This window comes from Hypomesus nipponensis, chromosome 19 (genome assembly GCF_054491055.1).
Source record: "Hypomesus nipponensis isolate SF chromosome 19, ASM5449105v1, whole genome shotgun sequence".
In the NCBI taxonomy this organism is placed as follows: domain Eukaryota; kingdom Metazoa; phylum Chordata; class Actinopteri; order Osmeriformes; family Osmeridae; genus Hypomesus; species Hypomesus nipponensis.
The window spans coordinates 11,874,619-11,902,473 of record NC_140379.1 but is presented as its reverse complement, the minus strand read 5'-3'; the positions used below and the strand labels follow the sequence as shown (position 1 = coordinate 11,902,473).

Genomic DNA, 27,855 nt, shown 5'->3' with positions numbered 1-27,855 from the left:
GTCCAACTTTTGTTGTCACAACCAGTCATTTGGAGCAAATAAACATCTAAAAACATGCAGCTACAGTAGACCCAGGGACCAGGATCCATGACCAGGATTGAAGGAGTTAGTTAGTTAGTTAGTTAGTTAGTTAGTTAGTTAGTTAGTTAGTTAGTTACTGAAGGAGGCTGATATAGAAAAAATATACACAGAGAAAACATTGTTTCATTATACATTATTCTTATTATTTTTTAAGTGTAAATGAGCAGCAGCAAATGTAAACTTTTTACTCTATGTAATCTTCATAAATAATAAGTATGCATACTTATTTAAATTACCAACATATTACTTGTACAATTTAAGTTAAAAAAAAACGTACCCATCTGCAACGGACGCAAGCACACCTCACAATTTCCCCAGAATGTGTACCCTCTCTAGTTTATTCATGAAATCCCACGTCTGACCACTGTCTGACATTTAATGTAAAAGTTTCTGCAGCAATAAAAACGCATTGTGCCAAACCTACGTTGGAACTGTCAGAGCTCAGATGTAATCGGAGGATACTTAGCTATAATAACGGATCGTTTGAAAAACGACTAAGGCCAGCCAACAGTCCTAAGCAGCTTTGAGTCACTGGATTTAAAGCTCTGATTAGTCAGCTCAGGTAGCCTACCTACCTACCCCGCAATACTTGTGATCTGATAGTCTAAAGGCTAAGAACATAGGGAAAGGCAAAGAACATAGGCTACAGCAGTAATATGCTATTCATCTTTTCAACGCTATTGTGGACGGCTGTGTAATTCTACAATGGAAACTTAAATTGAAACACGCTGGAGTGTCATCTAGCGCAGTGCGCGTTTAACGGGGACTATCCATTGCTTTTGGTGCTGATCTCGAGGAAGCACCAATCGTGGAAGCGTTTCAAGGGGTTGCCACTTGCCAAGTTTCCAAAGGCGGGACCTGATGTAGGGCCTATCATACATAGTCAATATCAAGTCAACGTGGAAAGGCAATTGAAAGTTATGCATAGATGAAAACCTGTTTAGACACAGCCGTTCTCGCACGGACTAAGTGTCCTAGAAGGAATTTGCCAATCGGTGGAGGGTGCGAGAAGGGCGACAAGCAGTCATGTCGGACAACTTTACCGATATGGGCAATACGACACAGCCGGTTGTCACCGACTACAACTTTCCTGCTCTAATATTCGGAATATTGCTGATCATTGTTATCATTGGCGGAAATGTGCTTGTGTGCCTTAGTGTTTACAAGGAGAAAGCGTTGAAAACTACGACAAACTACTTCATTGTCAGTTTGGCTTTTGCGGACCTACTGCTGGCTGTTCTGGTTTTGCCCCTCTTTGTGTATGCAGAGGTAAGTCAACGTGACGGACATATGGTTTTACACAAGGCTTTTTACTTTAAGCAGACGTGTGCATGTCGAATACCCTTGTCCTACTACAAGATTTAAAAAGATTAATGACTCAAGTTTGACTTTTCAAACAATGGGGTAGGGTAAAGTTGATCATGATAACATGCTTGAGCACTGATTCATAATAATTGAGTTTCAGTTGTTCTTGAATGTCTGAAGGCTTATGCTTGTCTGACTTTTGTAATAGTTTTAAGTAGGCTATAATTCGTGGTCATTCAATATAAGACCGAGCACATCAAAAGAACTAAAGAGAAAGAACATCCCGTTTTATGTAATTCCCTTGTCCTTTCTCTCAGCTGTCAAATTTTCCGATTGCCATTTTTACTAAAGGTCAGTCATTTTATACAGCTGTGAATCCCGTATGCGTCATTTAGAGACGCGTGTGAATTAGATAGTTGGTACATTATTAATACCAGCATAATCACATGGTGAAAATATGTATCTGATATACATATCTAAATATAGAGCTATTTCTGACTGCATCACATGACTTTGTTAGAGGTGTGCAAGAGATGCCATTTAAGTACCCCTAATTTAAGTACTCCTTATTTGGGACACCGTTATCTTATTACTTGAGGTGCAATAGTTAATCTGCTGTTAGTGTTAGAGTTGCTACTTGTTTCAATGTCAGACTCCCATTCACTGGATGGTTGAGGACAGTGTGAGAAGTCAGCATCATGATATTAATTAGCTGATAGCTGATGGCACGTTCACTCACACATACAAACAGTGCAAACACAATTGTGAAATACTGTTGCATATTTGATTGTGTCAGAATTTAGAACTGTGTGTGTGTATGTGTGTGTGTGTGCTGCATCCAGTTCCAGGGTGGAGTGTGGACCTTAAACATGCTGGTGTGTGACGGCCTGATGACCATGGATGTGATGCTGTGCACCGCTTCCATATTTAACCTCTGCGCTATCAGCGTTGACAGGTCAGTCTGGGTCCACCCAGCACATCTGCTAGCTCACTGCAAAAATGTTGTGTGACTAGCTGGTTTTCATACAATTAAACAGTTTTACTGGAATTAACTGTATCTTAAAATGCACAATTATTAAAATCACAAAGCTACCAATCTCCTTACCTGGGTGGGGATGGGTTTAGCTCAGTTGTAGAGCATTTGATTAGATAAAGAGGTCATAAGTTCGGATCCCCTTTCAACATCTCTTTGGATAAAAAAAATGGTCTGCTAACTCAAATCATGATGTAATCTATAGTATATGACACACCTAATGCAGTTTGTCATGCTCTTAATTTTTAACAATTATGTGGTAGAATTAGTTACTTTCACACTTTGATGTGCATCTGCTCAACGTACTGACGAGATTCACTCCTCAACTCCCCAGTAAGTCAGAATCTGCAAAAATATTTTGCGCAAAGCAGAACAGTGAAAGTGATGGAGAAAGGAGTACCACATTAGATCTCTGAGTGGGGAATGCTGAAAACTCCCCATGGAGACCCTGATTGAGCTTTTTTTCCTTCAATGTTGACCCTGTTTACATTTCATCAGTCTGAACATAGAATTTCTGTTTTAAAAAGCTGAGTTGTGATTGATGGGAGACTTGGCCAATAAAATCTGTGGGGACCCACTTAATTGCACAATTTACTTCTGCAGACAACTGTTGCATAGTGCAAAGCATTGTTAATAGATAAACCAGTAAAGGACATTGTAATTCCCAACGTCTTATAATTTTTTTATTGTATTGATTAATTTCTGTGTTTCTTCTGATTAATGCAAAGAGGTGATCTTCTTCTGCTGCCCTGATACAGTATTATAGATCTCAATAAAACAACAGCAAACCACCCGGCCTTGTACTGTAACTTTGATCAGGTGAATGTGCTGGGGTGATCAAGAGCAAAATGTCAGTCCTCTAGCATTCACAAAGGGGAAGACAAAGTGAGACTTGAACTAACCAAGTCCCCTCTCCTTTCTATTCTGAATCATCCTTCTCCTCTTCTTGTTCTGCAGGTTCATTGCCGTTTCCATTCCCTTAAACTACAACCGCAAACATGTGGACCACCGTCAGATGATCCTGCTGTCCGCCACATGGCTCCTGGCCCTTGCCGTTGCATCACCCGTCATGTTTGGCATTAATGATCCCAATGATATCCCTCCCCGCAACTCCAGCGAATGCAAGCTGGAGGATGACAACTATGTGGTGTACTCCTCCGTCTGCTCTTTCTTCATCCCCTGCCCTATCATGCTGCTCCTCTACTTTGGAATTTTCCGGGGTCTTCGGCGCTGGGAGGACGCTCGCAAGGCCAAGCTGAGGAACAGCATCCAGGCTTGCCGGAAACTCCAGCATGCCGCTGCCGCCCTACCCCCTGTAGACCCCCTCCCTGGCCCACCGACCATGCCCCTGCCCAGGATAATTGAACGTGACCTGGCCCAGTCTGGCGTGGAGGAGGAAGAGGACTGTGAGCAGCCGGACTGCCCCTTTCCTCCAGAGTACAGGAAGAGTTCCATTGAGACTGTAACTTACCCAGACCTGTCCTCTTACAACCAGCAGCCACCGAGGAAAACAAGAGCTAAGATTAACAGCCGGGAGAGGAAGGCCATGAGGGTGCTCCCTGTTGTGGTGGGTAAGTGGCACTGAGATCTTTGACTTGTTGCATCTGAGAATGACCTGGTTATAACTATGACTGAAGTGAGAGCTCTGTTGGTAGGTAGCTTTGGTCAAATGTGATTTGATCAATGTTTTTATTTGACCATTCTAATATAGGAATCAGGTGGCTGAGTGATTAGGGAATCGGGCAAATAATCTGAAGGTTGCCAGTTCGATTCAAGGCACTTCACCCTACTTGCCTCCCTGTACTTACTGTAAGTCGCTCTGGATAAGAGTGTCTGCTAAAGACTAAATGTAATATAGCTACAGTAGAAATAATACGATTGACCAAAATATTACGTAGCCGACTGATTTTCATAGGCAGCCCTAAATCAGAGCAGGCCTCTAGTTCAGCTTTTTACTGGAAATTAGAATGGATTCTCTACTTACAATATAATGACAAGGCAATAAAAATGATGTGTGATACAATCCTTCTGCTCTTCTGGATCTACTGTGGTGGGAATGTTAGCGCTAATCAAGAGCCTGGAGGACAGAATGAATAATATTGTGCACATTGATATACCTCAAGAGGGAGTTCTCCATCGTTTGTGGAATTTACATTTTTGGGCCACAGCAACATCTTTCATGAATAATTTGAAGCTTGGAGTCATTTTCTTGGTGTCAGGCTGATGGGGTGAATTTTTCATGAAAGATGTTTAAGTGGTGGACGGGTATACATATTTATCTTTCCCAGTGGAATTACTTCCATTGGAATAAAGAAAATAAAAAATGTTTGCCTCCCACGATACTTGCAGCTTTTCAGTGGATCTGACTCTGGCAACATGATACTTGTCTAAGTCATTCTCTTATTCTCGAAAAATAAATATGTGAAAATCTCACTAGCATGCAAATGGTTACAATTGTTTATTCATAGGTCAATTTCTGCCACATAGCAAAATCTGACTATAAAATATATTTGATTAGTTTGATGAATTTTTAGGCAATTTCGTAAATCATGTCAGTGGGCACCAGTTTGAACATTAGACTACCGAGTCAGGCTTGTGGGATGGTTCAAAGGGCAGAAGTCAGTTTTCTATTTATGGATGGTTAGATTGCATTATTATGTAGCCTACATTTATAGAGATCAAAAGAGTTTGACAAAGATATTTTAGTAACTTTTATTCCTCAACAATATATTGTCTTCTTGTTATCACACTGGGTCTCTGTGAAGCCTACATTTTCTGATAGGAGGATATTTGAAATATTGGCCTTGTTGTGCCAAAAAAGGACATTCTGCCAAAAACTGATTTGTGTCAGCAATCAAACTATTTAAACTGGTAAAAAAGACGGGATTGCTTTTAATCAAGGGCTTGTAACAGGTAAAATAAGTCAAAAGTATTCTTGCAAAAGAGATTATTTATTTTATAGCTCATCAATAAATCATGTTAATACAGTCTAGTTTCCAAGCATAGGCCATAACAAGGATATTAGACATGCCAAACACAAATAGACATACGAAAGAATACTATGGGCTAGTATTGCCTTTAATCACACAAATGTCATTTCACTGATTATGCAACAAACTGCAAACACTTTTGTCATAATTGTGTTACTTTGGTTACAAAGTTAAAGTTTCACAAAGACATAGGCCTACCTTATCTGTTACCAGAGACGTAAAGGTATCTGTATTTGCATGTTATGATTGTCTGATCCAGACAAAAGCAGCTGTAGACTGGACACATATAAACCAGATGATAGCCTACAGCTTCCTTGGACAGGAATACGTTTTTTTACAGAAAGTCATTTTGGTCATTTTGCACACTCCGTACAAGACACAAGTCTATAGATTGAACTTAATGTGGTGTATATTTTCACCACAAAATGTAAAATGTCACCCTAGATAGGTTAGCTGATTATTAATGCTATCATATCTGAAATATTGACAGATCAGTAGCCTACATTGTAGCCAACCACCGATGCCAAAGGTCTTTGGTCATGGAAGGCTATATTGAGCAAACCAACCAGTGGTCCAAGTCCTAGGATGAAAGTGCTTTTGGTTGACCATACTGACCGACTAAGTTTAGGTTAAAGCCTTCAATCAAATTATTATGTAACACAGTGTCTCTTAAGTTTTAGCCGCAACATTTCTTGCGCATGCATACCGTGTATACTGACTTAACACATCCCTGTTTTGGGTTTATACTAATTATCCAAAGTAGATTTGTGGGTTAAAGGGGACAAACCTGTATTTAACAAACACAGTTTTCACAGATGCTCATGCATTGGTTGCTACAGTAGATTTACTAACAAATGTTTTACCAATTGGGTTGTCAGCAGATAATGTAGGTGACAGCAGGAAGCAGTTTAGGCCGTCCAAAGTCATTAGCATAAGCAGGTAACACAGAATGCAGTTTCTAGTTTGAAACACAACCAACATAACATTACTTATTGTACCTTTGACAAGCCTTTTCATGTCAACTGTAGTCATTGAAGATTAAAAACAGGTCTTTGAATGTTCGGCACATTGAATTAAATGCATTTTTTATAAAATATATACGTATAAATAATATAGGTAAATATTTAGATTATACGTATTTGTTCCTGTTATGCCCCAAAATGTTAATCTATTGGGCTATAGTTTAGGACTTTGTTTCTAATGCCCATGTAAATGCCCATTTTGTTTCAGTTTTAACATGACCTGGTTAATCCAGGACATTAAGGACACCAAGCCACTCAACATGGCTTGTGGCATATAGCAAAGTATCACAGTGCACAGGTGCTGGAAAAGGGTATAGTAGGTGCAAACCTAGCTTGCATTGCAACTTCATTGCCTGACTGAATATTCATGGATATCTTATCAATTGTATTATTATTTTCCTGTTTCAGGTTGTTCTTTGCTCGGGAGAGAACATGGTAAATTTAGTGGGTCAGCATAAATTCTAATTTCTTGTAATTGCGCCCTCTTAACCCTTGTGTTATCTTCGGGTCACTGTGACCCTTCAGTCATTGTGACCCCCCCACGTGTTGCGACAACTTTACCTCATACAAAAATAAAGTGAAGCTGTCGGGCTGTCTCACACCCCCACAGCGCAAAGGTTAAGAAAATGCTTTTTATTTGTTTTTGTATTGGGTAAAGTTGTCGCAGCACAACGACGGGTTGTTGTGACCCGTTGTGATATCTACAAGCCTTGTACCAAGATTGATTTATTAATTGACCATGCAATTACACTGACCTGAAACCCTATATTCTATAATTCCCTTTCTTATATAATATCGTCTCTGATAAAATGTGAGTTTAGTTTCAAAAGTTTTTTTTTCTTTCTCCCTGAGCAGTAAAAGGCAAATATAAACACATTTATACTGCTATAGGCTAATTTGACATTTCACGTCTTTACAGTCATTTAATATATTCAGCTAGAAGGTTTAATGAAATGGCCTACTCTGGGTTTTGCTCCCCTCAGACAATGCTTCAATAGCTTCCCTGTTGGATAAGGTGGACATTAACTGCCCATATCAAAACATCTCTTTAATTGCTTTGTTTAAATATATATGTAAATATATATGCAATAAATATGTATTCCTCCCACCTACCTTCACTTTTCATACCTTACAAACATGCTGTAAGAACAAGGCTCCTAACCCTCCCTTTAATTTCTACTTTTATTCCTTCAGGTTGCTTTCTATTCTGCTGGACGCCATTTTTTGTAGTGCACACCACCCGTGCCCTTTGCAAGTCATGTGATATCCCGGACGGTCTGATGAGCACCGTCACCTGGCTGGGTTACGTCAACAGTGCACTCAACCCCATCATCTACACCGTCTTCAATACAGAGTTCCGAAAGTTTTTCAAAAAGTTCTTTCACAGCTGTTTCTGGCATTAGACAACCCCTCTTCAAAGACAATGTGTCACACAGTGGTGTCAATCACTAGTTCTGCACATTTATTGGTTTTCATCAAACCATGAACAATGTTTATGTAGTGTCTTTTTCTACGTATGATATCCCATGCATATAAGCGCCTTCTGAAAATGAAGTGTGTGACCTGAGTGGAGAATCTACCTAATCATGGTGAGGTATATAGGTCACCCTATGCAGGACTCTCAATTTCTGACAAGTGAGACTATGTAGGTTTAGGACTAAGACCATTAGGTAAAAAAGCAGCTGCTTGGAGACTAGCAAGGCCCTTAAAACATTGTCAGTGTAATGGAAAGCACTATGATCAGATACTGTATATGATCACATCAATGTGTGATTGTAATGCCAACACTTTGAAGGATAGGCTCTGATATGCTAACATCATGCTATAAAAAGGTGCAGACATGCCTTTTTGTTTATTTTTATACCTTTATATCAGTACACCTAGAGCAGCCTCAACATGATAAAATGAAAAGTTAGGGCACCTTTGAAATTGAACTTTGTCCTGAAAATCAAACAGTATTAACCTTGAATGTCCTGTCACGCCACAGGAGTGATGTATTGACTTACATATATATTTTATGTAGTTGAATTCAGAACCTATCCTTTAATTGTTTGGGGCATTGCATGAATAAGAATTTAAAAGAAAAATCATATTAAAAAGAGGTTTAAATGCATTCAAGAATTTAACAGTTATATTCTAGCGTTTCATGACTACATCTTAATCTTAAGTACTCATGATGTTTAAACATAAGTAACATTGTAAAAAGCATATAAGCCTACAGTATGAATACACATTACTTTATTACTAACCTCAAAAACTAATCTCTCCAAATGTATTTGTTTTATTATTTCACTTCGTTTTTATTATTATTGCCATTTTACCAAAGCCAATATTTCTGCCTGATACAGCAGTATGTATGTTTGGTCATTAACAGTGCCTACTGTTGTTATGCCATATCCGCGTTTTAAGTGGAAGCTTTCCAATAAAGAGCATCTTTCTGATACTTAAACTTGTGCCTTTCTAACTTTCATTCTTAACAGCACTTGGGTATGTGGCCAAGTTTAAAAATGCCTTTTCCAAACAAAGCTTAAAATGCTTAGCATTCAAATAATTTAACTTTGGGCTTTCTAGAACTTATACATGAGGAATGCATGATTATAACACATAAAATATGTCCTTTGGTCTTCTGTTGAACTGCTGAACTTACCTTTTGAGGCAATGTAAATGTTGCCATGTTTCAACTATACAAGACAGTTTCTTTTTTGGTCAATTACCAATTATCTTTCACACTGTAATGTATTTTGATGTTTTCATACATTACATTCCACTAGCCCGTTGCTTTGTATTGCTCCAATTTGTGTGTTTTAATTACTTTAATTTACTAATACAGTACAATTTCATAATTCAGAATGTTGTGATGAAGGGCCTTGATTCTATTGATAAAAAATTATCAATAGAATAAATGGCACAGAAAATCGATACTATTAGGTTAGGGACCAATCCTTTTCTATAATGAAAGTACAACACTGATGTGACTCTGTAATGGTACAGGAACATCAAAACAAGTGCATAATTTGTTAGATTTGGAAGGAAGGGAAACAACCCGCTTGATAAGTCTAAAGCACATATTCCTACATAACTACAATGTAATTATAATAAAGTGCTACACTAGGTTGCTACTACATAACTATGCATTAGTTATGTTATGAGCATTTCCTTATGTTAGTTGAAAAATGCATCCAAAAGCCATATCATGGTCTACTAGGTTTTACCAAATGTCAAATGTCCAGAGTAATTTAAACATTTAGTCCTTTAGTGATATTAATCAGCATGCCAATTGTACATAAACCCCAATTATCTGTTGAGAGACTCAGAGCCTTTGTGAGATTACTTTCAAAATGCCATCCTGAACTCTCCAACTATCCTGTAAAAATGTGATCATTTTAACTCTATTTAACTATATATCTGAAGACTGCAGAGGAGGGTCTTTGGTCTCTATTATTTTTTGAAGAGGATGTATGTAACAGGCTTAAAAGTTCATTGCCAATGTAAAGATATTGATTTAAAGCAACTTAAATGAACTTAAACTACTTTGACTCCCTCTGTTGGCGAAAGGCAAAGAAATGCTCATGCACAGTTTCCATATTTTATTGTCTGACACCGGACAGAAGGAAATGACAACCTTTTTACACATTTTACACATTTACCTTTCCATGTCACTTCATGGGTCAGTGGCAGCACATTGATAAAAGACAAGTGATACAAAACAGATAAAATTATTATGAAATAAAAGCATTAAACTTACTAGCATATATAAATATGGCTTTAAAAGTTCCTTGGAAGCATGGAACAGTAACACGGATGCTTAACAAAAAACTCCTAAATTCAATGTGAAAATGTGTTTCATGAGTGTTTCAAAGACCAAGATTATTTTCTGTTGATCAAAGAATAATTCAAAAGTTTTGGATGGGAGATTAATGAATCCCCTGTCATTCCTCGCTGCTCTTTGTAGCCTGCAAATGGAATATTATCTAATCACTTGAAATTCAAGGCCTCTAAACACAAAGTTGTCTGTGTACAGTATGTGTGTACATGCATACATGTTGCCTAAGTGCCAGTATGGTTATTTAAGACCCACCTTTTCAGACTCTGCAGTGATTAGAGTTTCCAGCTCCACTGTCCATCCCAGGGCATCTGACAGGGCACGTACCCCACTGACCACATCACTAAGATGGACCACGTCATTGGGCCAAGAGGTCCCCCAGGCAAAAGGCCCCACCAGGTCCCTGTTGATAAGAAGACGGGGAACAGACCTGCGTACGGCACCCGCCAGACTGGCAAAGGGCTCCACCTGCAGGACCACGTCAAAACAACAGTCACTCAAGGTAACATTAACACATTAAAGTAGTATATTTAGTTGACTGAATTTAAATGATTTACTTTTTGGGTTTGACTGACAGCCCATACATATTTATAACATATAATAGTTTTTAGATAATGTGCCCTTTTCAAGAGTTGAAGGGAGTCAGCTTCTCACCTCCAATGAAGTTCCCATGATGATAAGGAGATCTGCCAGTGGGAAGTCTTTGAGGTACTTGAAAAAATTCAGGGGTAGTTCTTCTCCAAAGAAGACTATGTCAGGTTTCACCATTCCTTTACAGGTTGGGCACTGAGGAATATTACCTTCCATGATGTCGGGCTAGGAGATTTTGAAAAGCAGAGAGACAGATAACGTATTTTGTCATCATAACATGTCATGTGAAGCCTGTCAAACTCTAAAACACATGTTTTATCAAACAAAACAAAATGGGATATTGTATTTACAAAATGTATTTAGTGAACAGCTCATTATCATACCCAGTACTGCTCATGGCTAAATGTGCATAAAAGTGTGAGCAACTCACACGCAGGTCTTCTCCCTTATACACTCTGCGACAAACAGTGCAAGTAGCCGAGGCAAACGTGCCATGTGCCTCCACCAGCATCTCAGGAGGAATGCCTGCCACTAAGTCATAACAAGAGAAGGGGGGGGGGGGGGGGAGACAAGAAAGAGAGTGAGTGAGTAATAGTGAGAGATACAAATCATACTCATATTCTATTGACAATCATTTTTGTAAGTGTCAGATTTATAAGTATAGTCCATCTACTCACATCGCTCCAATCCATCTATATTTTGGGTGTACATCCTGAGAAGCAGGCCCTTGTCGTGAAGAAGACGTACAAAGTAATGAGTCAAATTTGGCTGGTAATTCCCTGGGTACAACTCTTTAGCTAGGGCAAAGAAAGGTTCGGGTTTGTGGTGGAAATAATTTATTTCAAATATTGCTTCGGCATAAGGCAGGTCGTACTGTTGGAGATTGTCATAGAGACCACTGCCTGGGGATCTGTCAACAGAAGGAGAAAACAACACATTTTCCTGTGGAATATACATTTGTTGGGATATTTGTTTATGACCACAGACACAGCAGTCATCAGATCGATCTCATCTCTAAAACTCTTCACCTAAAGTCTGGAATGCCACTAGGAGTGCTGATCCCTGCTCCAGCCATCACCACAATCCTTTTGTATTCTCTCTCTTTGATGCACTTGGCAATGTCCTCAAGGGTTTGCTGTTTGGAGCTTGCGCCACCACCTCTGGAGAACACCCTACGGACCCCAATCCACCTGGGGCAGTATGTCCTATAGGATAGAGTTGGCTAAGTAACTGCAGAAGATTAGTCTATTATTTTGTTTAGATTTGATGCTATTGAAATGCTACACAGCTTCTGGACCACTATCTTAGGCTGAAGGGTACACCAGTTTACAATGTAAACCCTTTTGTTGTTTGAATGCAAAAGTGTAATCCAGGGCTGACAGGCCTGCACAATATTTTTGTCCAGATTCTAGACTGGAATTCAGAGTGAAAATATTAACTGGACGGGCAACACACACTGACTTCTCTCTGCATTTACCCAGACAGTGGGCCAACGGTTTGAAATCCCGTGAATCTCGTTGTTCGGCCTATTTTCTTTTGAGCCAAACAAATGTATCTTTGTTGTTGGTCTGTAAAAAACAAAAGAAGTGTTACATTCACATAATAGGCTAGGCCTATCCTCAATGTTGCTTTCGACATTTTGCGTTTTAATTTTTTTAAGAAAGCAACTTATTTATTCTGCAAAGTAGCTTACCTTTTAGTGCGATCATTCTTTTTGACCTAATATTGTGATATAAACACAACCTACATTTCAGAATCAATGTGGAGGTCAATAAATAAGTCATTGCAGAACATACAATATTCAGCTGGTGGATGGCACCGCCTGTTTGTTTTACATGAAAGCAATTGGTCTAAACGCTTTGCATTCCAGGGCAATACTAATTTAAATGTTTTCTGTCGTAACTTCACTTAGCCATGCCCCAATATATTTGCTGAAATGAAGGGGAAATTAAGTTGCATGGGGGACTGGATGGTTCCCTTGTTTGTTGTCTTCCTTTAACCTCATGACGACAACATTTAAATGTAACGCAAACTTGTAAATGTGGGACAGATCCGAATTTAGTTCTAGTTGATGACTAATTTTAACAGATAATAAAGCTATTGCAACACGTTATATTGGCCTACTTCCCGAGCCCATTATTCTATGTAAATATAACTACCTTCATATTTCATATGTTATGTCCTTGTGTAACTCAACAGAACGGCAACGTTTCAACTTAATACTGTTTGTTATAGAATTTACGGTAGTACTACGATACCTAGTAACTATTTCCGTCCAGGTCAACTCCCATGCTCCTTTGCTTCCAAGCAGTCTTTATTAAAATCGCTTGGCTACAGATAACAGCTAAAGCTAGTTAGCTCAACTCTCAAAATCTAAATAGAAAATCACACAGACCGCAACAATGAAAGATGTCACCGGGTACCTCAAACAACAACAGAGCAACAGCTCAACCCCAGAGATGGCGGCAGAATGGCATACATTGGAGGAGTTATACAACAAAAAGTAAAGACTTCAAACTATTTGGTTAGCAAGCTAGCTCTAACGTTAGCAGTCTCGTTAGCTTTCCATGTCATTCATCCGCTGAGTCATGGAAGGAGTTGGTTAACTAGCTAGCTAACCAGAAATCTGTTATGTGACTAGCATAATCTCCAATAAAGCCATTTTATGTGTCTTGTGTTGTTGGAAAAGTTTGTTAACAGGTTAAAATGAAAATAAACTGTACACCAGTAGTGCTATCTCTAGCAACCTCGCAATCAGTCTGTAGACTAACGTTATATCCTTTCTAGGCAAGACTGGTGTCTAGCTAGCTGACTGTAGCCTAGTTGATTTAGTTGACATTGCATTGTGGTTACTATAGGCTACAGTAGGTAATTATTTCTTCCTTTAAGCGTACGGTTACAATGCAGTCATTATAAAAGTTAACCGTGTGTACTAGTCATGTTTTCTGAGTAAATGTTAGCTTTCTACATTCAAAGCTATGTATTCAGCTAGTTCTATGGGGTAATATCAGTCAGATGCGGATTTAGAGAATGCTGTGGACCAATGATTTAAAAAGCAATCCTGTTATCTTACTTTTTTATTGATGTATGTGATAATCTAATGGGGCTCACACTCACTGTTTTGGTCTTACCACCCGGTAGGCTGTGGCATCAGTTGACACTGAAGATGACAGACTTTGTAAAGGATCCTTGCTTTGCCACAGGGGATGGCCTCATACAGGTACAATAAGCTATTTATTGACAAGTTAATCTGTCTTGCTACATCTACATCACTAGCTAACGTTTCATTGAATTTTGCAGCTTTATGAAAATTTCCTCAGTGACTTTGAACACAGGTAAGGATGTCTTTTAACTATTAAAAGCATATTGTTCTTGCATGAATCACTGTTTTGCTGCATTCATTTATCCCAACCACCTGACTTCTTTCTACCAGAATCAACCCATTATCCCTGGTGGAGATTATCCTGTATGTTACTAGACGTATGACAGGTAAATGCTTGGTCCTTATTTGTAGTCTGCTCATATACTTTATACTCTGAATCCATGGGGTTTTCACTTTTAAATTATTGTGAGTACTATTTTACAGTACAATTCAGCATTCTGTGTAATGAACTACATTTTCAGATCCAAAAGAAGCCATCACGTTCCTTGAGAAAACCAAGGAAAAGGTAAACTGGAAATTGTGAATATTTTAAAAAGATTTTAAGATCTTTTAGGAAATAAGACAGTGTGTTTACAATACACACTCAACTATTACATTACAGGTGAAAAGCAGTGATGAGGCAGTCATTCTGTGTAAGACTTCTATTGGCACACTAAAGCTAGAGATCAGTGACCTTCCAGCAACAAAAGTAAGACTGAGACTTATGTGTACATTGAATTAGATACTATTAACTAGACACTTTCAAAGGACTGATGTCTGCAAAGCTGATAAACCTCCATGACTTAAAACTTCCTCCCGACAGAAAATCATTGAGGAAGTTGATGAGATGTTAAACAATTTGCCTGGGGTAACGTCAGTCCATGGACGCTTCTATGACCTGTCCAGCAAATACTATCGCATCGTTGGGAACCACGCCAACTACTACAAGGATGCTCTGCGCTACTTGGGCTGTGTGGACATCAAAGACTTGGCAGGTACTGTGAGAGGCTGCAAAAACCAGCCCACAGGAAATCACACTGACAATGACTTTAATATTCTTTTTAATATTCCTATAGTGCTGACTTTTGTACTCTGTTTTGCGGTTATTAGTTATGTCATAGTTGTTAGGATTGATAATTGATTCCCATCTTATAGAGACAGAGAAGCAGGAAAGGGCTTTCACATTGGGCTTGGCTGGACTCTTGGGGGAAGGAGTTTACAACTTCGGGGAGCTGGTAAATAAACATTGCCTGTGTGTTGGGGCACACACAGTTTTTCACGGTTATAAATTGTTGCAACTAACATAAATAATACATTTATATTCATTTTCTTATTGTTGACCTTTATTCCACAATTGGCTATGATTTCAGCTCATGCATCCAGTGCTTGAGTCTTTAAGAAGCACAGACAAGCAATGGCTTATTGACACACTGTATGCCTTCAATGGGGGCAATGTGGAGAAATTCCAGACCTTCAAGTCTGCCTGGGGCCAGCAGGTTAGTGACTGGTAAAATATGCATTTGGGCATTCTATTGTATTTGGAAAAGACAAGGCATGCTCTTTAGCTTTTCTGTTGTAGTATTATTTTATTTTAATGAATAGTTATATAAAATGAAAGGTAAAGTGGATGCATGCAGCCTTATCAAACACAGAACTAAATGATTGTGTCTTGTTGCAGCCTGACCTGGCAACACATGAGGCTAAGCTAATGCAGAAGATTCAGCTCCTTTGTGTGATGGAGGTGGGTAATCCTCATCAGGTGATTTTTCTTCATAGTAAATGTTTAATACTTTGGTATCTCAAAATAGTCTTCCCCCTTCTCTCCTCACTTGTAGATGACTTTCACCCGCCCAGCTAACCACAGACAGCTGACCTTCCATGAGATCTCACAGAGTGCCAAAATCCCTGTAAACGAGGTCAGTTTGATGCTAAGCACATATTTCATCTGTCAATCACATCTGCATTTGTCAATTCTATTTCAAAGTGGTGACCTGATTGCTGACCTAACAGGCTGTAGAAGAGAACATTAACCTATATAAGTGGTTGCCAATGTTGTTCCTAGTCAATTACACAGTGGGTGACATTAATCTTTGCCCTGCACTACTAAATAGTTCTGTCAGTGCCCATTGTGACCTGGACATTTTTCTAAATGTAGTAATCAGCATTTGTCAATGTTTTGGAAAGATCCAATGTCATGTTATTCTAAATATACATAGTACATTGTATTGATTGACAGAGAAACACATTTTCCTATGGTGAACCTGCCACATTTTTACTTTATTGCCTTTGTAGTGATGGTATGTTCTATGTTTTGTATGTCTGCTTTGTATTATAGGTTGAGCTCTTGGTAATGAAGGCTCTGTCAGTTGGCTTGATCAAGGGCAACATCGATGAGGTGGACCAGAAGGTTCAGATGACCTGGGTGCAACCAAGGGTGCTGGACCTGCAACAGGTAAGTCCACACCACCCCAAAACTGAGTTTGAATTGGTGGTGTGAACCATTACATTAGTCTTTTGTGCATGATGATTCTTAAGTCCAATGTTTTATTTTAAAAGATAAGTACATTTGGAAAATATGTTCTATAAATTCAAGTGACCCAGCTAACGTTTAGTATTTAAAACTCCATTATGACTGGTGTTTTTTTCCCCCAGTCCAATTTGTGTAAACTGTACATTTTAAACGTGTGCCTTACCAGTACAAATACATATTGGAATTGAAAACTGCAGGGAAATGCCTTCATATTTTACCAGTGGTCTTCATGACACGGTGTTGATGATTAACCGTCAAGTAACTTATCATCCTCTTGAACCTTCCCTTTGTGGTTTCAGATCAAGGGCATGAAAGAGAGGCTGGACTTCTGGTGTGGAGATGTGAAGAACATGGCCATGCTGGTAGAGCAGCAGGCACACGATATTCTCACCTAGGCTAAGCAAACCTGGCAACCCTGCCTTTCCACCCGCCAAAATGGCCTCACCTACCTTCATAGGCACAACCTATGAGGGAATTTACACTTAATTCCCCTTTGAGAAGGACTTATGCATCCATCTATTTTCGGTTTTGTAACATTTATTCTTTTGGGGGGGGGGGGGGGGTTGGAAACCATGTATGTTCTTTGTGTTACTGTAAACATTTATAACCACTTGCAGTACATGTAACAGTGTTGAATTTTGCAAATAAAAATGCTAGTTGATGAAACATTGCCGATTAATTGTTGTGATTCTAAACATAAATAGGCTTTGACCACTACTCAATATCACAGATTGTTTTTGAACAATGTAGCTTTTCTGGGACTATAAATGCCTTTAAATGTATTTGTGATATCACTACTATATGTTAAGCTACATATAGTACATTATATTTCACTTATCAGTTTTTGCAAGAATCTGTTGTCAGGAGTATTTTTCATTAAAAACAATCTCCTTGTATTCATCTTCAGATTGTGACTGCCAAACATAAATGTACATGAATATACTTTTTGTTCAACTCTTATTTTAGATTTTCCTCGTGAGTAAAATGCCTTTCGACCTGATTTAATGTAGCATTAATGCTATAGAATGGTATTTATGGTTCTTATTATACCTTTCTACAGGATGGATAGATTTGGTCTGGTCTATGTTTCTTTGTTCTGTAATTGGAAGAGATAGGGACCGAGTGAGACCAAGTGTTCAAAGGTCTGAGGCCTGACAGACTGGTGTAGGTATCAGTCTCCAGTAGTTGGGTGTTGGTCCGGGTGTGAATCTGTCTATTTGGTCTTGACTTGATCTGTGATGAAAAGGATTATAGATTAACTGAAAATAAAGTATTCTACCTCTTTGTGATTGCAAACAAACCTTGTTCATCACATTGTTAAAAGTTTCAAATTTTCACATTAAGGTATATTTTCTGTAGATTAAGATACATCGGTAATAGTGCCTTATTTTACACAATTGGTAAACAGTTTAGGGCCATTGCACAATTTCTTATGTACAGAGGCAATGGCACTTTTTCTTAGCTTGTTTAGTCCATATGGCATAGTTACATAAGTTACACTGTAGAATTGTCTTCATGAAAATCTTGGAAATGTGGCTTATGGCCCCAGGGGCCCTTGTGGTTTATAACTAGGGATAAATCTGGTTCACATTCTAATTATCAGTTCTTTGCAGCTCATATGTTGCAGCAGTCAAAGCCTTCAACACAACACAGGTTTTTATTTGTATCCATTAGGTCTTACAGTAGTCCAAAAGTACTACATCTAAACTGTCATTAATGCTTAGCATTTGTGTATTTATGTACTTATCTTACTATCAGGGACTTCATCAAGGCTTTCAGAAAGTGTGCAGAGACAATCTGTCAAGCTAAATCAGTCTTTGATATTCCCTTGTGCAAAAGAAAACCACCCAGAAGGAGAGATCGTGACAAACACACCCACTATCATTGCCGCCTATTCCGTGGTGATTCATTAATTTGTTCCACTAAATATATTTTATAGAGCATAACAGCATTTCTGAATGTGTGCCTACTGGGTGTTTTTTTGGGGGGGGGTTCAAGAATCTGATGGTAGTTTCATCGGAGGGAAATACAATTTCCTAATAGATTTCAGTATAAATTTGCACTTTACTTTAAATAAACATGTATTTATTTTTGAAATATTTCCTTCCAAGTCAGTTCTCATTGTATAATCAGTGTTGTTAGGGTCAAGGTGTTCTTGAATGATGCATTGATATTTAATTGATTGTTTATACAATGTATCCCCTATTGATTAATGAAATGGCCATTCCCAAAGACACGCTTACAGCCCTTTTTTATTTTGTTAAATAAGAAATAAAAACGATTTTGATCTGATTAGGTCATTTGTGTGTCTTCAAGATCACATAATGTAGTGCCATTCTACTAGGATGGTGACATACTTACTAGAATATAACTGGAATTTAATGATGTGAGGTTAAGGAACATCTTCCTTACTAAACATTACTAAACATTAACATAGGGGACTTCTGTTAATTTACCATTGTATATGTCTTTAAATGGCCAGTAAAACTCAATACAGAAGACTTTGGAGGAGCCATGTCATAATTGTTTAAGTTTTCTAGAACAATTCAATGAGCAGTGAATAGCAGATTTAAAAAAATGTAACTCAAGGTTTGAAAGCTACAAACCACTAGTAGAGGATAAATGGATTGCTGACTTCCCTGTCTCTTCTAGGAGGATTGAAGAGGACAGTGAAATTAGGCTGGGTAATTAGGAAAAGCATGGTGTATACCCAAAGGGACAGCGCAGTGAGCTCAGCGTGCGTTGCTCTTCCCCCTGTCCCTCCGTCTCTATCTCTTTAAGAGCTGAGGGAAGGAGTGTGCGTGTGGGGGAGGGGTATTGGCTGGGGTGGAACAGTCCTGTAATGAGCAGATTTTAGTCAGAGAGAGAGAGGAAGGCAGAGTGAAAGAGCACAATATGACTTATGGGAAATGGGATAAAATAACCATCCAGAATCATGTGAGTGCTAAAACGGAAAGGACAAAAGGACACAGAAGACCATAATTGTGCATTTTTTCTGCATCCCCATCTCATGGAGACGAGCTCATCACTAGATCACAGCAGGAGCACAGCGAGAGGAAGAAAAAAAAAACAGAACAAGGAATAAGAGGAGCAAAGGGGATATACACAGCCTGTCAGGTCGTCTGAGGTGTGCGTGATTATGGACGTGTGTGTGTTTGCAGGGAACCTGCACTGCTTTTTCCAGGGCATGTTATAGAAATAGCCTCATCGTTTCTCCTACTCTCTTTTTTTTGTGCTGGTGCGGTACCATCCCTCTCCTGTATCTCTCTCCATTTCTGTGTGCCGGTGCGGCACGGCTGAAGGGGTGGTGTAATGTCTGATTGAGCCCAGCACGGTCGCTGCTGCCGCTGTGTGGGCCTCTGGGAGTACTTGAAAAGCCTGGGCCTAGTCTGTCTGGAGCGCCCCACAAAGCAGCAAAGCAGGTGGGTTGCTGAGCTCCCCAGCTGGCGAGGCTGTGTGGAGTAGGAGGGTGGAGGAGGAGGGGGAGGTGGAGAAGGAGGAGCACTCGCTGCCTGCATGCCCATGGGAAGTAACATGCCCGACAGTAGCATCCAGCACGGAAAAGCAAGCCACTTCCATCGTGAGGATCCACTTTATCCTGAAGTTATGCTGTTGGGATTAAACCTTTCTCTATTTGAGGCGAGCAACCTGTATTCTCATTGTATTGTTGAAAAAAACTGAGAGGAATAAGAACTAGAGTGCTGTACTTCCATGTTACCACATCTATCCCCGGCCTCTTTCCCCTGATCCTTTAGCTGTCAGCCGGGCCTTTCTTCTTGACGTTCTGAGGATTTGCCTAAACCTGTTTCATGCATGTCCACTGGAGGCAGGTTTGACTTTGATGACGGGGGGTCGTACTGCGGGGGGTGGGAGCAGGGCAAGGCCCATGGGCGAGGGGTCTGCACGGGGCCACAGGGCCAGGGTGAGTATGCAGGGGCCTGGAGCCACGGTTTTGAGGTCCTGGGCGTGTACACCTGGCCAAGCGGAAATAGTTACCAGGGCACCTGGGCACAGGGCAAGCGCCACGGTGTGGGCGTGGAGAGCAAGGGCCGCTGGGATTACAGGGGCGAGTGGACACAGGGCTTCAAGGGTCGCTATGGGCAGCTGGAGAGCACAGCCAGTGGGGCCCGCTATGAGGGAACCTGGAGCAATGGCCTACAGGATGGATACGGCACTGAGACATACTCTGACGGAGGTAAGCACTAAGCCAACCCTCACTTTAAACACCTACAACATGTTACTCAACAACAAGCAGAGTCACTACTTTTCAAACCAAGACTCCTTGTCAACAAATTCCTTCACTTCTATTCCTTTCATTTCAAACCCTCAACCTTCAATCCAATTTGCTGTGGTCAAGTTGCTGTATCTCATAGACACTATTACTGTATCTCTCACTAGCATCCCTTCAGATGAAACTGTGGGATAATACAACCCAAGCCTAAACATGGTAAATTTACAGTCGCATTGATATTATAGATACAGAAAACATCAAACCCAAAACATAAACGGAAACACCTGTAACACTGAGTTATTTATAATTGTTTCTCATTTCTCATTTGTGATTGAGCTCCACAGTCAATAATCCAAGTCTACAATGGATTTCATTGTAATCCATTAGTAGTTTCAATAGAAACTTTGTTGAAAAGGTCAAAACTTGAAGCCACAATCTGCATAAATCATGAATCCATCTTCATTTAGTATCTGCCTTCTAATTTGAGTCCTGTTGCATCTTCACATTTACAGCATTTCATATCCTCCTCCCCTGTACATAGGCTATTCATTTTTTCTGCCTGCATTATACCACAGACGCCTCTGTACTGTAAATCGCCATGGTAACGGAGAGACAGCAGGTCAGCGTGTCACTGGAGACGTTCTGCGCCCTGATTGGCGCTTTGGCATTGTCAGTGGCGTTTTCTGACTTGGGCGCTTATCTAGGCCGTTTGATAACCAATGCAGCTCCACCGCTTCCATTGCCCAGAACCCGGATGAGCTAAGAGAGGAGGCGGGGGTGCGGTGAAGGGAAAGAGCGAGGTCAATAAGTGATGCAGGGGACCGTGGAAAAACGGTCTGTCAGTGCTGCATTGGTGTAAATGTTGTTTATCAGCAGTTGTAGCCTAAAACGAATCCACTGCAATCGTTGGCAAACTACTCCGCGGCATGATTTGGTTTATGAATTAGCGGGAACATCACTCTAACATGACTGCAAAAAAGACTGCGTCACGAGATATCTCTCCAGTCGCTCACGTGGAGAACCGCCGACAGATGAATATAGCACGCACGAGCTGACACATTTTCCACAACCCAATAAACGTGCTTCCAACACACATGGGACATATTGTAAAGCAAATCACACAACCATTGAGTCGGGATGTGTCGGATATTGTGTCAGATATGTTCTCAAAGACAACACACTATTTTCGCCTGGCTAGATGGGCTATGATTTCAGCACCACGGAGAGCTCCTCCGATGAGCCAGACAAAGATCGTGCGAGAGTGTTGTTTATAGGCTACTAAACAATTCATGTAGGTTACGACAGAGTAGACAACACACAGATTATTACTCAAACCTACTAAAAGTGTGAAATTGTTGATAAAAATGCATTGTGGGGCTGAATATTGTTGATTTTACAAAATGTTTGGTTATATTTATGCCTGATTATTACGAAAATCGGTAACTTTGTACGTTGTATTTCAGAATTAAGTCAATATTATTTCACAGTGACTAGCCAGCCTCACAGCAAATATAAACATGCATATTTGGCCTGGGGTTGATCCAATCCCAATGTTTGTATAGTGTAACATGCGCTCAATTTGCCTTCAATAGCCTACATTTCCACTCGACCACCAACATATTGCTTTCACCAGAACGGCTCCTTCACTCTGGCAGGCATAGCAAATAAGTATAACATCTCTAAGAAGTCTTTATAATGTCTTTATCAAGAGGTGACAGTAATGTGGCTTATTGGCTAATATGTAGTACTTTGTTGTGTAAATCTTGTTAAAGTCACCCATGGAGTTTAGGGATTTAAGCAGCAAGTGTCAACTGACACTCTTAAGTCTAAGTAGATAATCTCTGTTCATCTACTGTATTAAGTGCACATTGCCAATTATATTTTCAGCAGGCTATTTAGAATCTTGAAGATATTTATCTTCCATCATATCAGATAACACCCATACCTATGTCTTTTCCCCAATTCATGCTCAAGTTTAAGTCAATTTATTGTCATATGAACTGCCAGTTCAGGCACACACGGAACAGTGAAATTCTTCCTGAAATGTCATGTGACATGTTTTGCCGCAATTTCGATTTCCCCTTAGGGTTCAATAAAGCACCTACTACTAATACTGCTGCTGCTACTACTACTACTACTACTACTACTACTACTACCTACTACTACTACTGCTAAGCTCATTCGGTGTTCATTCATACAGTCTGGTGTTTAATTACTTATCATTGTCTTTAACCAACTAATCACGTACTTTGGTCATTTCAATCTACTTTAAACATAAATTATATATCTTACTTAAATTCTCTGTCTCTTTCTCTCTCTCTCAGGAACGTATCAGGGCCAGTGGCTGGGTGGGATGCGTCATGGCTACGGTGTGCGGCAGAGCGTGCCATATGGCATGGCAGCCGTCATCCTCTTCCCTTTGCGCACGTCCATAAACTCGCTCCGCTCCGAGCACAGCCATGGCCCGCCCACCCTATTAGAGGATGGCACCACCATCACGCCGCCAGACGGTGTTGTGGCGGGCCTGGCCGGGAGCCCCGTGGGGAGAGGCGGTTTTGCTCTCACCGCCCCAAGTGAAGCTGACCGGCAGAGGAAGAGGAAAGGCCGCTTCCGCCAATCCATCCTGAGCGGGCTGAAACTAAGACGCTCTGAGTCCAAGAGCTCCCTGGCCAGCCAGCTCAGCAAGCAGAGCTCCTTCTGCAGCGAGGCCGGCATGAGCACTGTCAGTTCAGCAGCCTCTGATATCCACTCCAACGCCAGCCTGGGCGAGGGTGAGCAGGGTGCCCCTGTGGATGCCACTGTGACCGAGACCTATGCCGGAGAGTGGAGGAGTGATCAACGAGCAGGCTGGGGCGTGAGCCGGCGCTCCGACGGCATGCGCTACGAAGGGGAGTGGGCTGCCAACAAGCGGCATGGCTACGGGTGCACCACGTTCCCCGATGGCACCAAAGAAGAAGGCAAGTACAAGCAGAATGCACTGGTGAGCGGCAAACGCAAGAATCTCATCCCACTGAGGGCCAGTAAGATCAGAGAGAAGGTGGACCGGGCCGTGGAGGCAGCTGAGAAAGCTGCGGACATTGCTAAACAGAAGGCGGAGATTGCCCTGTCCAGGTAAGATACCTCTGCCTGGACACCACTTGAAATCAGTTCTTGGAATCAGTCCCAGTACTCACTGTGACTAACTTAACACACTGTTATTATCAGTGTGGTATTGGTTTCAGGGTGTTGTGAGGTAGCCATAAAAGCAAGTCTAAAATCAACTGTATTCAGGAACAGGCAAAATTAGATAGAAATGTCCTAAAGAGCCTTATGATCTGTATCCAAATAAACTGTATTGAGATGCCCTGTACTGCCAATAAATATATTTTTTAGAATGATCTTTTCCCTGTATCAAAGAGTTTATCACAATGTCCAAGGCTCTCTTGGTGGCAAAACACATTATGCAAATGTCAGACTTAAAACAATAAAAACCAGGCCATATACTGTACAGTAATGGCCTGGAAAGTAATACACTCACTGGAACATTCTCCTTAAAAAAAGAACAATGTCATTAAAACCAGGGCAGAAGGGAACTGTGTATACAACACTACTCAGAGCACCTCAAATACAAAGAAAAACCTCTGTATCGTAGAGAGCTGAACATGTTGCATGCAAGTGGTATTTTAAGTTGTGACCTGTTGTGACTGATTACGTCCTGTATTTCTCTTTTAGAATGAGCCACGCCCGAGGAAAGGCAGAGGCAGCAGAGGGTGTGGCCCAGAAGGCAATAGAGGAGTGTCGAATGGCTCGTGTTGCTGCCAAAGAGCTCTCACCTTCCTTCCACATATATGGAAATGGTGAGTCTAAAACTTAGATGGTGACCAAATAAAATTGCCTGACGTTGTCATACTCATAATTCTAGTCAGAATATAAGTCTGAAACCGTTCCGTTGGGCTGTGAGCATGGGGCGTGTTTCAACCGAACCCAGAAAAAAATGCCTTTTCGCTAAATTGGATAGACCTACAACCAAACAGAGCATAGTAATATGTTGTTTGTTGAAAACAATTTCAACCCAAGCACTCTTTGGTGACGTTGTTGATTAAGTTACTGTTGACCATCTGTCCATCATCGTATATGACAATTTGTTTGGTCTGAACAGCTTCTGGTCGACCAAAAATGGTTGTGGGCGGGGCTAAGTTGGGCTGGCAGCCAGGCTAAAATAAAATGGTTCCAGTATGAGTGTGAGACTGAGTGTGTGGGAGTGTATGTGTATTCATGTAAGAGAGTGTAAAGACAGGCAACAAGGGATGGGAAGTTTTCCTTTTTCACGTCAAAGGGTGTGCGATCAGGAGAGCTAAGCTGAACTGACAGACCATATTTAAACCTATTCATTGGTGGTTGATTAATATTGTCACCAAGCAATCGAGTTGCTAAATATGGTAACAAATCCAAGTTAAAGGGTAGTTACTTGCTACACTCCATGTGTCTCTTGATTGCATGTGAAATGGCACCAAACTTGTCACATCATTACAAAGGGGAGATCTGGAACACTTAGAATATTTGCTGTTAAGTAAATCAACAGTTAACTACTTTACACACAGTTGTAGTCACCCAGCCATGCTAAAATCTGTTTCTGGAAGGAGTCTCTACTTCATTGTATAACTTACTGCTGCATTGCTAGTCATATGTTGATAAGAAAGGGTAATAACTGTAATTCCGTTGGTATAGGTATACTTTGGTTAATGTTAATACACTGTTCAGTTTACCCCTGGCCTATTCCTTTAAACATAGGGGAATAGTTTTGGTATATTAAACCCCCTACAATTACATGTTATGCAGGCAACATGTACCATTTTTATAATTCAGTCTACTTAAATAAAAAGAAATACAAAAGTACTTGCTCTCATTATACAATTGATCTGTGATTTTAAAGCGTAAATCCGACCTTTGTACCTTGAGTATGAGCAAAGAATAAGCATGCTAATCTTTAATAGTAACGAACAACCATGTACGTTAGTTTTGCCTGTCAGTAATACTCACCATGTTAGCCATGTAGGATTTGAAGAGGATAATCCTATAAACATTGTAGAATTCAAGTGAACTATATCTTTAAATCCTCGCCGACACAGACAGAAGCGAACTGTGACTGTCTCGGTTTGACTCAGCCAGTCAGGAATGCATTCTTATTCTCTTTGTACATGATGCACATGTTTCTGCTAACACTGAAATCACTGTGTACTTCTGATGTACTTGTGGTGGATGTCTGCCAAACACCTTATTGAGTTCTGTCCTCCAACTGTTTGTTAGGACTCGAGTGTCAGAGGCCCAAGCACCAGGATATCAAGGACAAAGACCACGAAGTCATCTCCACAGGAACAGACAGTCCCGAGCTGTGCACGCCCGACACCACGCCACCTGTAATAACACCTGATCTCAGCCCCGTGTTGAGCATCCCGCCCTCACCTCTCCCTAGTCCATCCAAGCACGCCCACCGCCCCAGAAACGCCTGCTTCATGCGCCAGAGTGCCGTGGACGACCAGGGCGGAGCTGAGATCCAAGTACTGGTGGAGGGCCGGGGCATGGACCTCCCAAGGGGCGGGGCTAACAACTGGACAGAGGATATGTACCCAGATCGAGGGGGTAGTAGTCGCTCCACCACCCCTTCCCTCCTGGAAGAACAAGAAGGCCAGGTTAATGGCCATGAACAAGCCCCCTCCAATCACAAGCCAAGGGAGAAAACTTCAGCCAATCACAAGTCCCGGGAGCACAGTTCCTCTTACAGGTCCTGGGAGCATTCCTCATCCAACCAAAAGTCCTCTAAGCATGTGTCGTCCAATCACAAGTCGAGAGAGTACACGTCCTCCAATCACAAAACATGGGATCATACTTCCACAAATCACAAGGCCTGCGAGCATGCCTCTTCCAATTACAAGCCACAGGTGCACATTTTATCCAATCACAAGGCCTTGGAGCATAACATGTCCAATCACAAGACTTCTGAGCATGCTTCTTCCAATCACAAGACCCATGATTATACCTGCTCCAATCACAACCCAAAGGACCATGTCTCCTCCAATTACAACCCTCGAGAGCATGTGTATTCCAACCACCACCCACCAGAGCATGTATACTCCAACCACCACACAAAGCACCATATCTCCTCCAACCACAAGCTTAGCGAGCATGCCTTGGCTGACCAAGGGCTTGACGGCCACCCAGGGGTCTGGACTTCTGAAAGCACCCTTAGGTGGAGCCCCGCCCACTCACGCCTCACAGAGCAGGAGGACGAGAAGTTAGGTGACTACACAGTAGATATGAGGCTTCAGCCCCCGGACTCCATTTCCCAGATGCCCCGGGGGCTGGGCCAGGAATCTCCAGGTCCTAAAGGCAACAGGGTGCGTCCCCGTGGCCTGCGGCCAGTGAAGGAGGGATCCATGGACTCTGTACAGATGCTGGACAGTCTGAATGTGGGGGCAGAGTTGGAGGAGTGGCCACTGCACAGGGACCTCACCCTCTCCCCACCCCTAAAGTCCCAGCCTATTACACTGGAGCAGGACGGGGAGCATCTCACCCTTAAATCAAACTCAGTGAGTGAACTGCATGCTCTGCTCATGATGGTTATGGTAAATTATTATTGAATGACACTAACGTTAACCAGCTAACCAATGTTGTGGATTCCACTAAAATTCTCAAGTGGAAGTAAACTGATTTGCAGTTGCTTGACTTTATTATACAGCATTAACTACAACAAATTAGATAACGTTCACTAACTTTTCTCTTCTCTTTTTTCTTCCATAGGGCTCCAGCTCTATTCTGGTGGTCATGGTCATTTTACTTAACATTGGAGTAGCTATTTTGTTCATTCACTTCTTTATTTAAGCTTCTACAGGATCTACTAAGGCGTATTCTTATCAACATTATATTACTTATCGATACAGACATTCTGCCCATCCAACTGGAGCCCACAGCCCAAGCACAGGCACAGGTCTGCTATTGGTCTGTTGTTATCTTCTCTGATATTATTATCTGAAACATGAGTTTTTACTTCACAACTTTTCCTTTTGAATTGCCTCTTTATTGCTTGCGACTATAGCAGGACATCATAGATATCTATTGTAAGAAAGCTAA

The 27,855-nt window shown here is 40.9% G+C and overlaps 4 protein-coding genes across 6 annotated transcripts; 3 read left to right on the top strand and 1 right to left on the bottom strand.

The window, feature by feature from the left end:
- The first annotated feature begins 1,022 nt into the window (after positions 1 to 1,022).
- Positions 1,023 to 8,856, top strand: drd4b (dopamine receptor D4b). Its single transcript, XM_084681910.1, has 4 exons — positions 1,023 to 1,350; positions 2,229 to 2,341; positions 3,377 to 3,990; positions 7,626 to 8,856. Exons 1-4 carry the CDS (start codon positions 1,108 to 1,110, stop codon positions 7,832 to 7,834), a joined length of 1,179 nt encoding a protein of 392 aa, XP_084538036.1. The 5' UTR covers positions 1,023 to 1,107; the 3' UTR covers positions 7,835 to 8,856.
- Positions 8,857 to 10,005: 1,149 nt separating this feature from the next.
- sirt3 (sirtuin 3) lies at positions 10,006 to 13,071 on the bottom strand. 2 transcript variants are annotated; one of them, XM_084681913.1, is made up of 9 exons: positions 13,005 to 13,071; positions 12,539 to 12,588; positions 12,323 to 12,413; positions 11,874 to 12,050; positions 11,523 to 11,755; positions 11,276 to 11,376; positions 10,909 to 11,070; positions 10,510 to 10,722; positions 10,006 to 10,384 (listed from the first exon to the last, which is right to left on the bottom strand). In XM_084681913.1, exons 2-9 carry the CDS (start codon positions 12,552 to 12,554, stop codon positions 10,361 to 10,363), a joined length of 1,017 nt encoding a protein of 338 aa, XP_084538039.1. In that variant the 5' UTR covers positions 12,555 to 12,588; positions 13,005 to 13,071; the 3' UTR covers positions 10,006 to 10,360. The 2 variants fall into 2 exon arrangements, with proteins under 2 accessions (XP_084538039.1, XP_084538038.1); XM_084681912.1 differs by lacking the exon at positions 13,005 to 13,071 and having other exon boundaries at positions 12,539 to 12,920.
- Positions 13,072 to 13,149: 78 nt separating this feature from the next.
- Positions 13,150 to 17,183, top strand: psmd13 (proteasome 26S subunit, non-ATPase 13). The gene is made up of 13 exons (XM_084681911.1): positions 13,150 to 13,348; positions 13,987 to 14,065; positions 14,146 to 14,180; positions 14,279 to 14,334; positions 14,470 to 14,513; positions 14,610 to 14,696; positions 14,811 to 14,982; positions 15,143 to 15,222; positions 15,358 to 15,483; positions 15,666 to 15,728; positions 15,823 to 15,903; positions 16,323 to 16,439; positions 16,817 to 17,183. Exons 1-13 carry the CDS (start codon positions 13,248 to 13,250, stop codon positions 16,910 to 16,912), a joined length of 1,137 nt encoding a protein of 378 aa, XP_084538037.1. The 5' UTR covers positions 13,150 to 13,247; the 3' UTR covers positions 16,913 to 17,183.
- A 3,147-nt stretch (positions 17,184 to 20,330) lies between these two features.
- On the top strand, positions 20,331 to 27,774 carry jph3a (junctophilin 3a). 2 transcript variants are annotated; one of them, XM_084682337.1, is made up of 6 exons: positions 20,331 to 20,712; positions 23,073 to 23,859; positions 24,460 to 24,584; positions 26,035 to 26,496; positions 26,929 to 27,314; positions 27,526 to 27,774. In XM_084682337.1, the coding sequence occupies exons 1-6, from the start codon at positions 20,331 to 20,333 to the stop codon at positions 27,604 to 27,606; spliced, it is 2,223 nt and encodes a 740-aa protein (XP_084538463.1). In that variant the 3' UTR covers positions 27,607 to 27,774. The 2 variants fall into 2 exon arrangements, with proteins under 2 accessions (XP_084538463.1, XP_084538461.1); XM_084682335.1 differs by having other exon boundaries at positions 26,035 to 27,314.
- Positions 27,775 to 27,855: the final 81 nt, after the last annotated feature.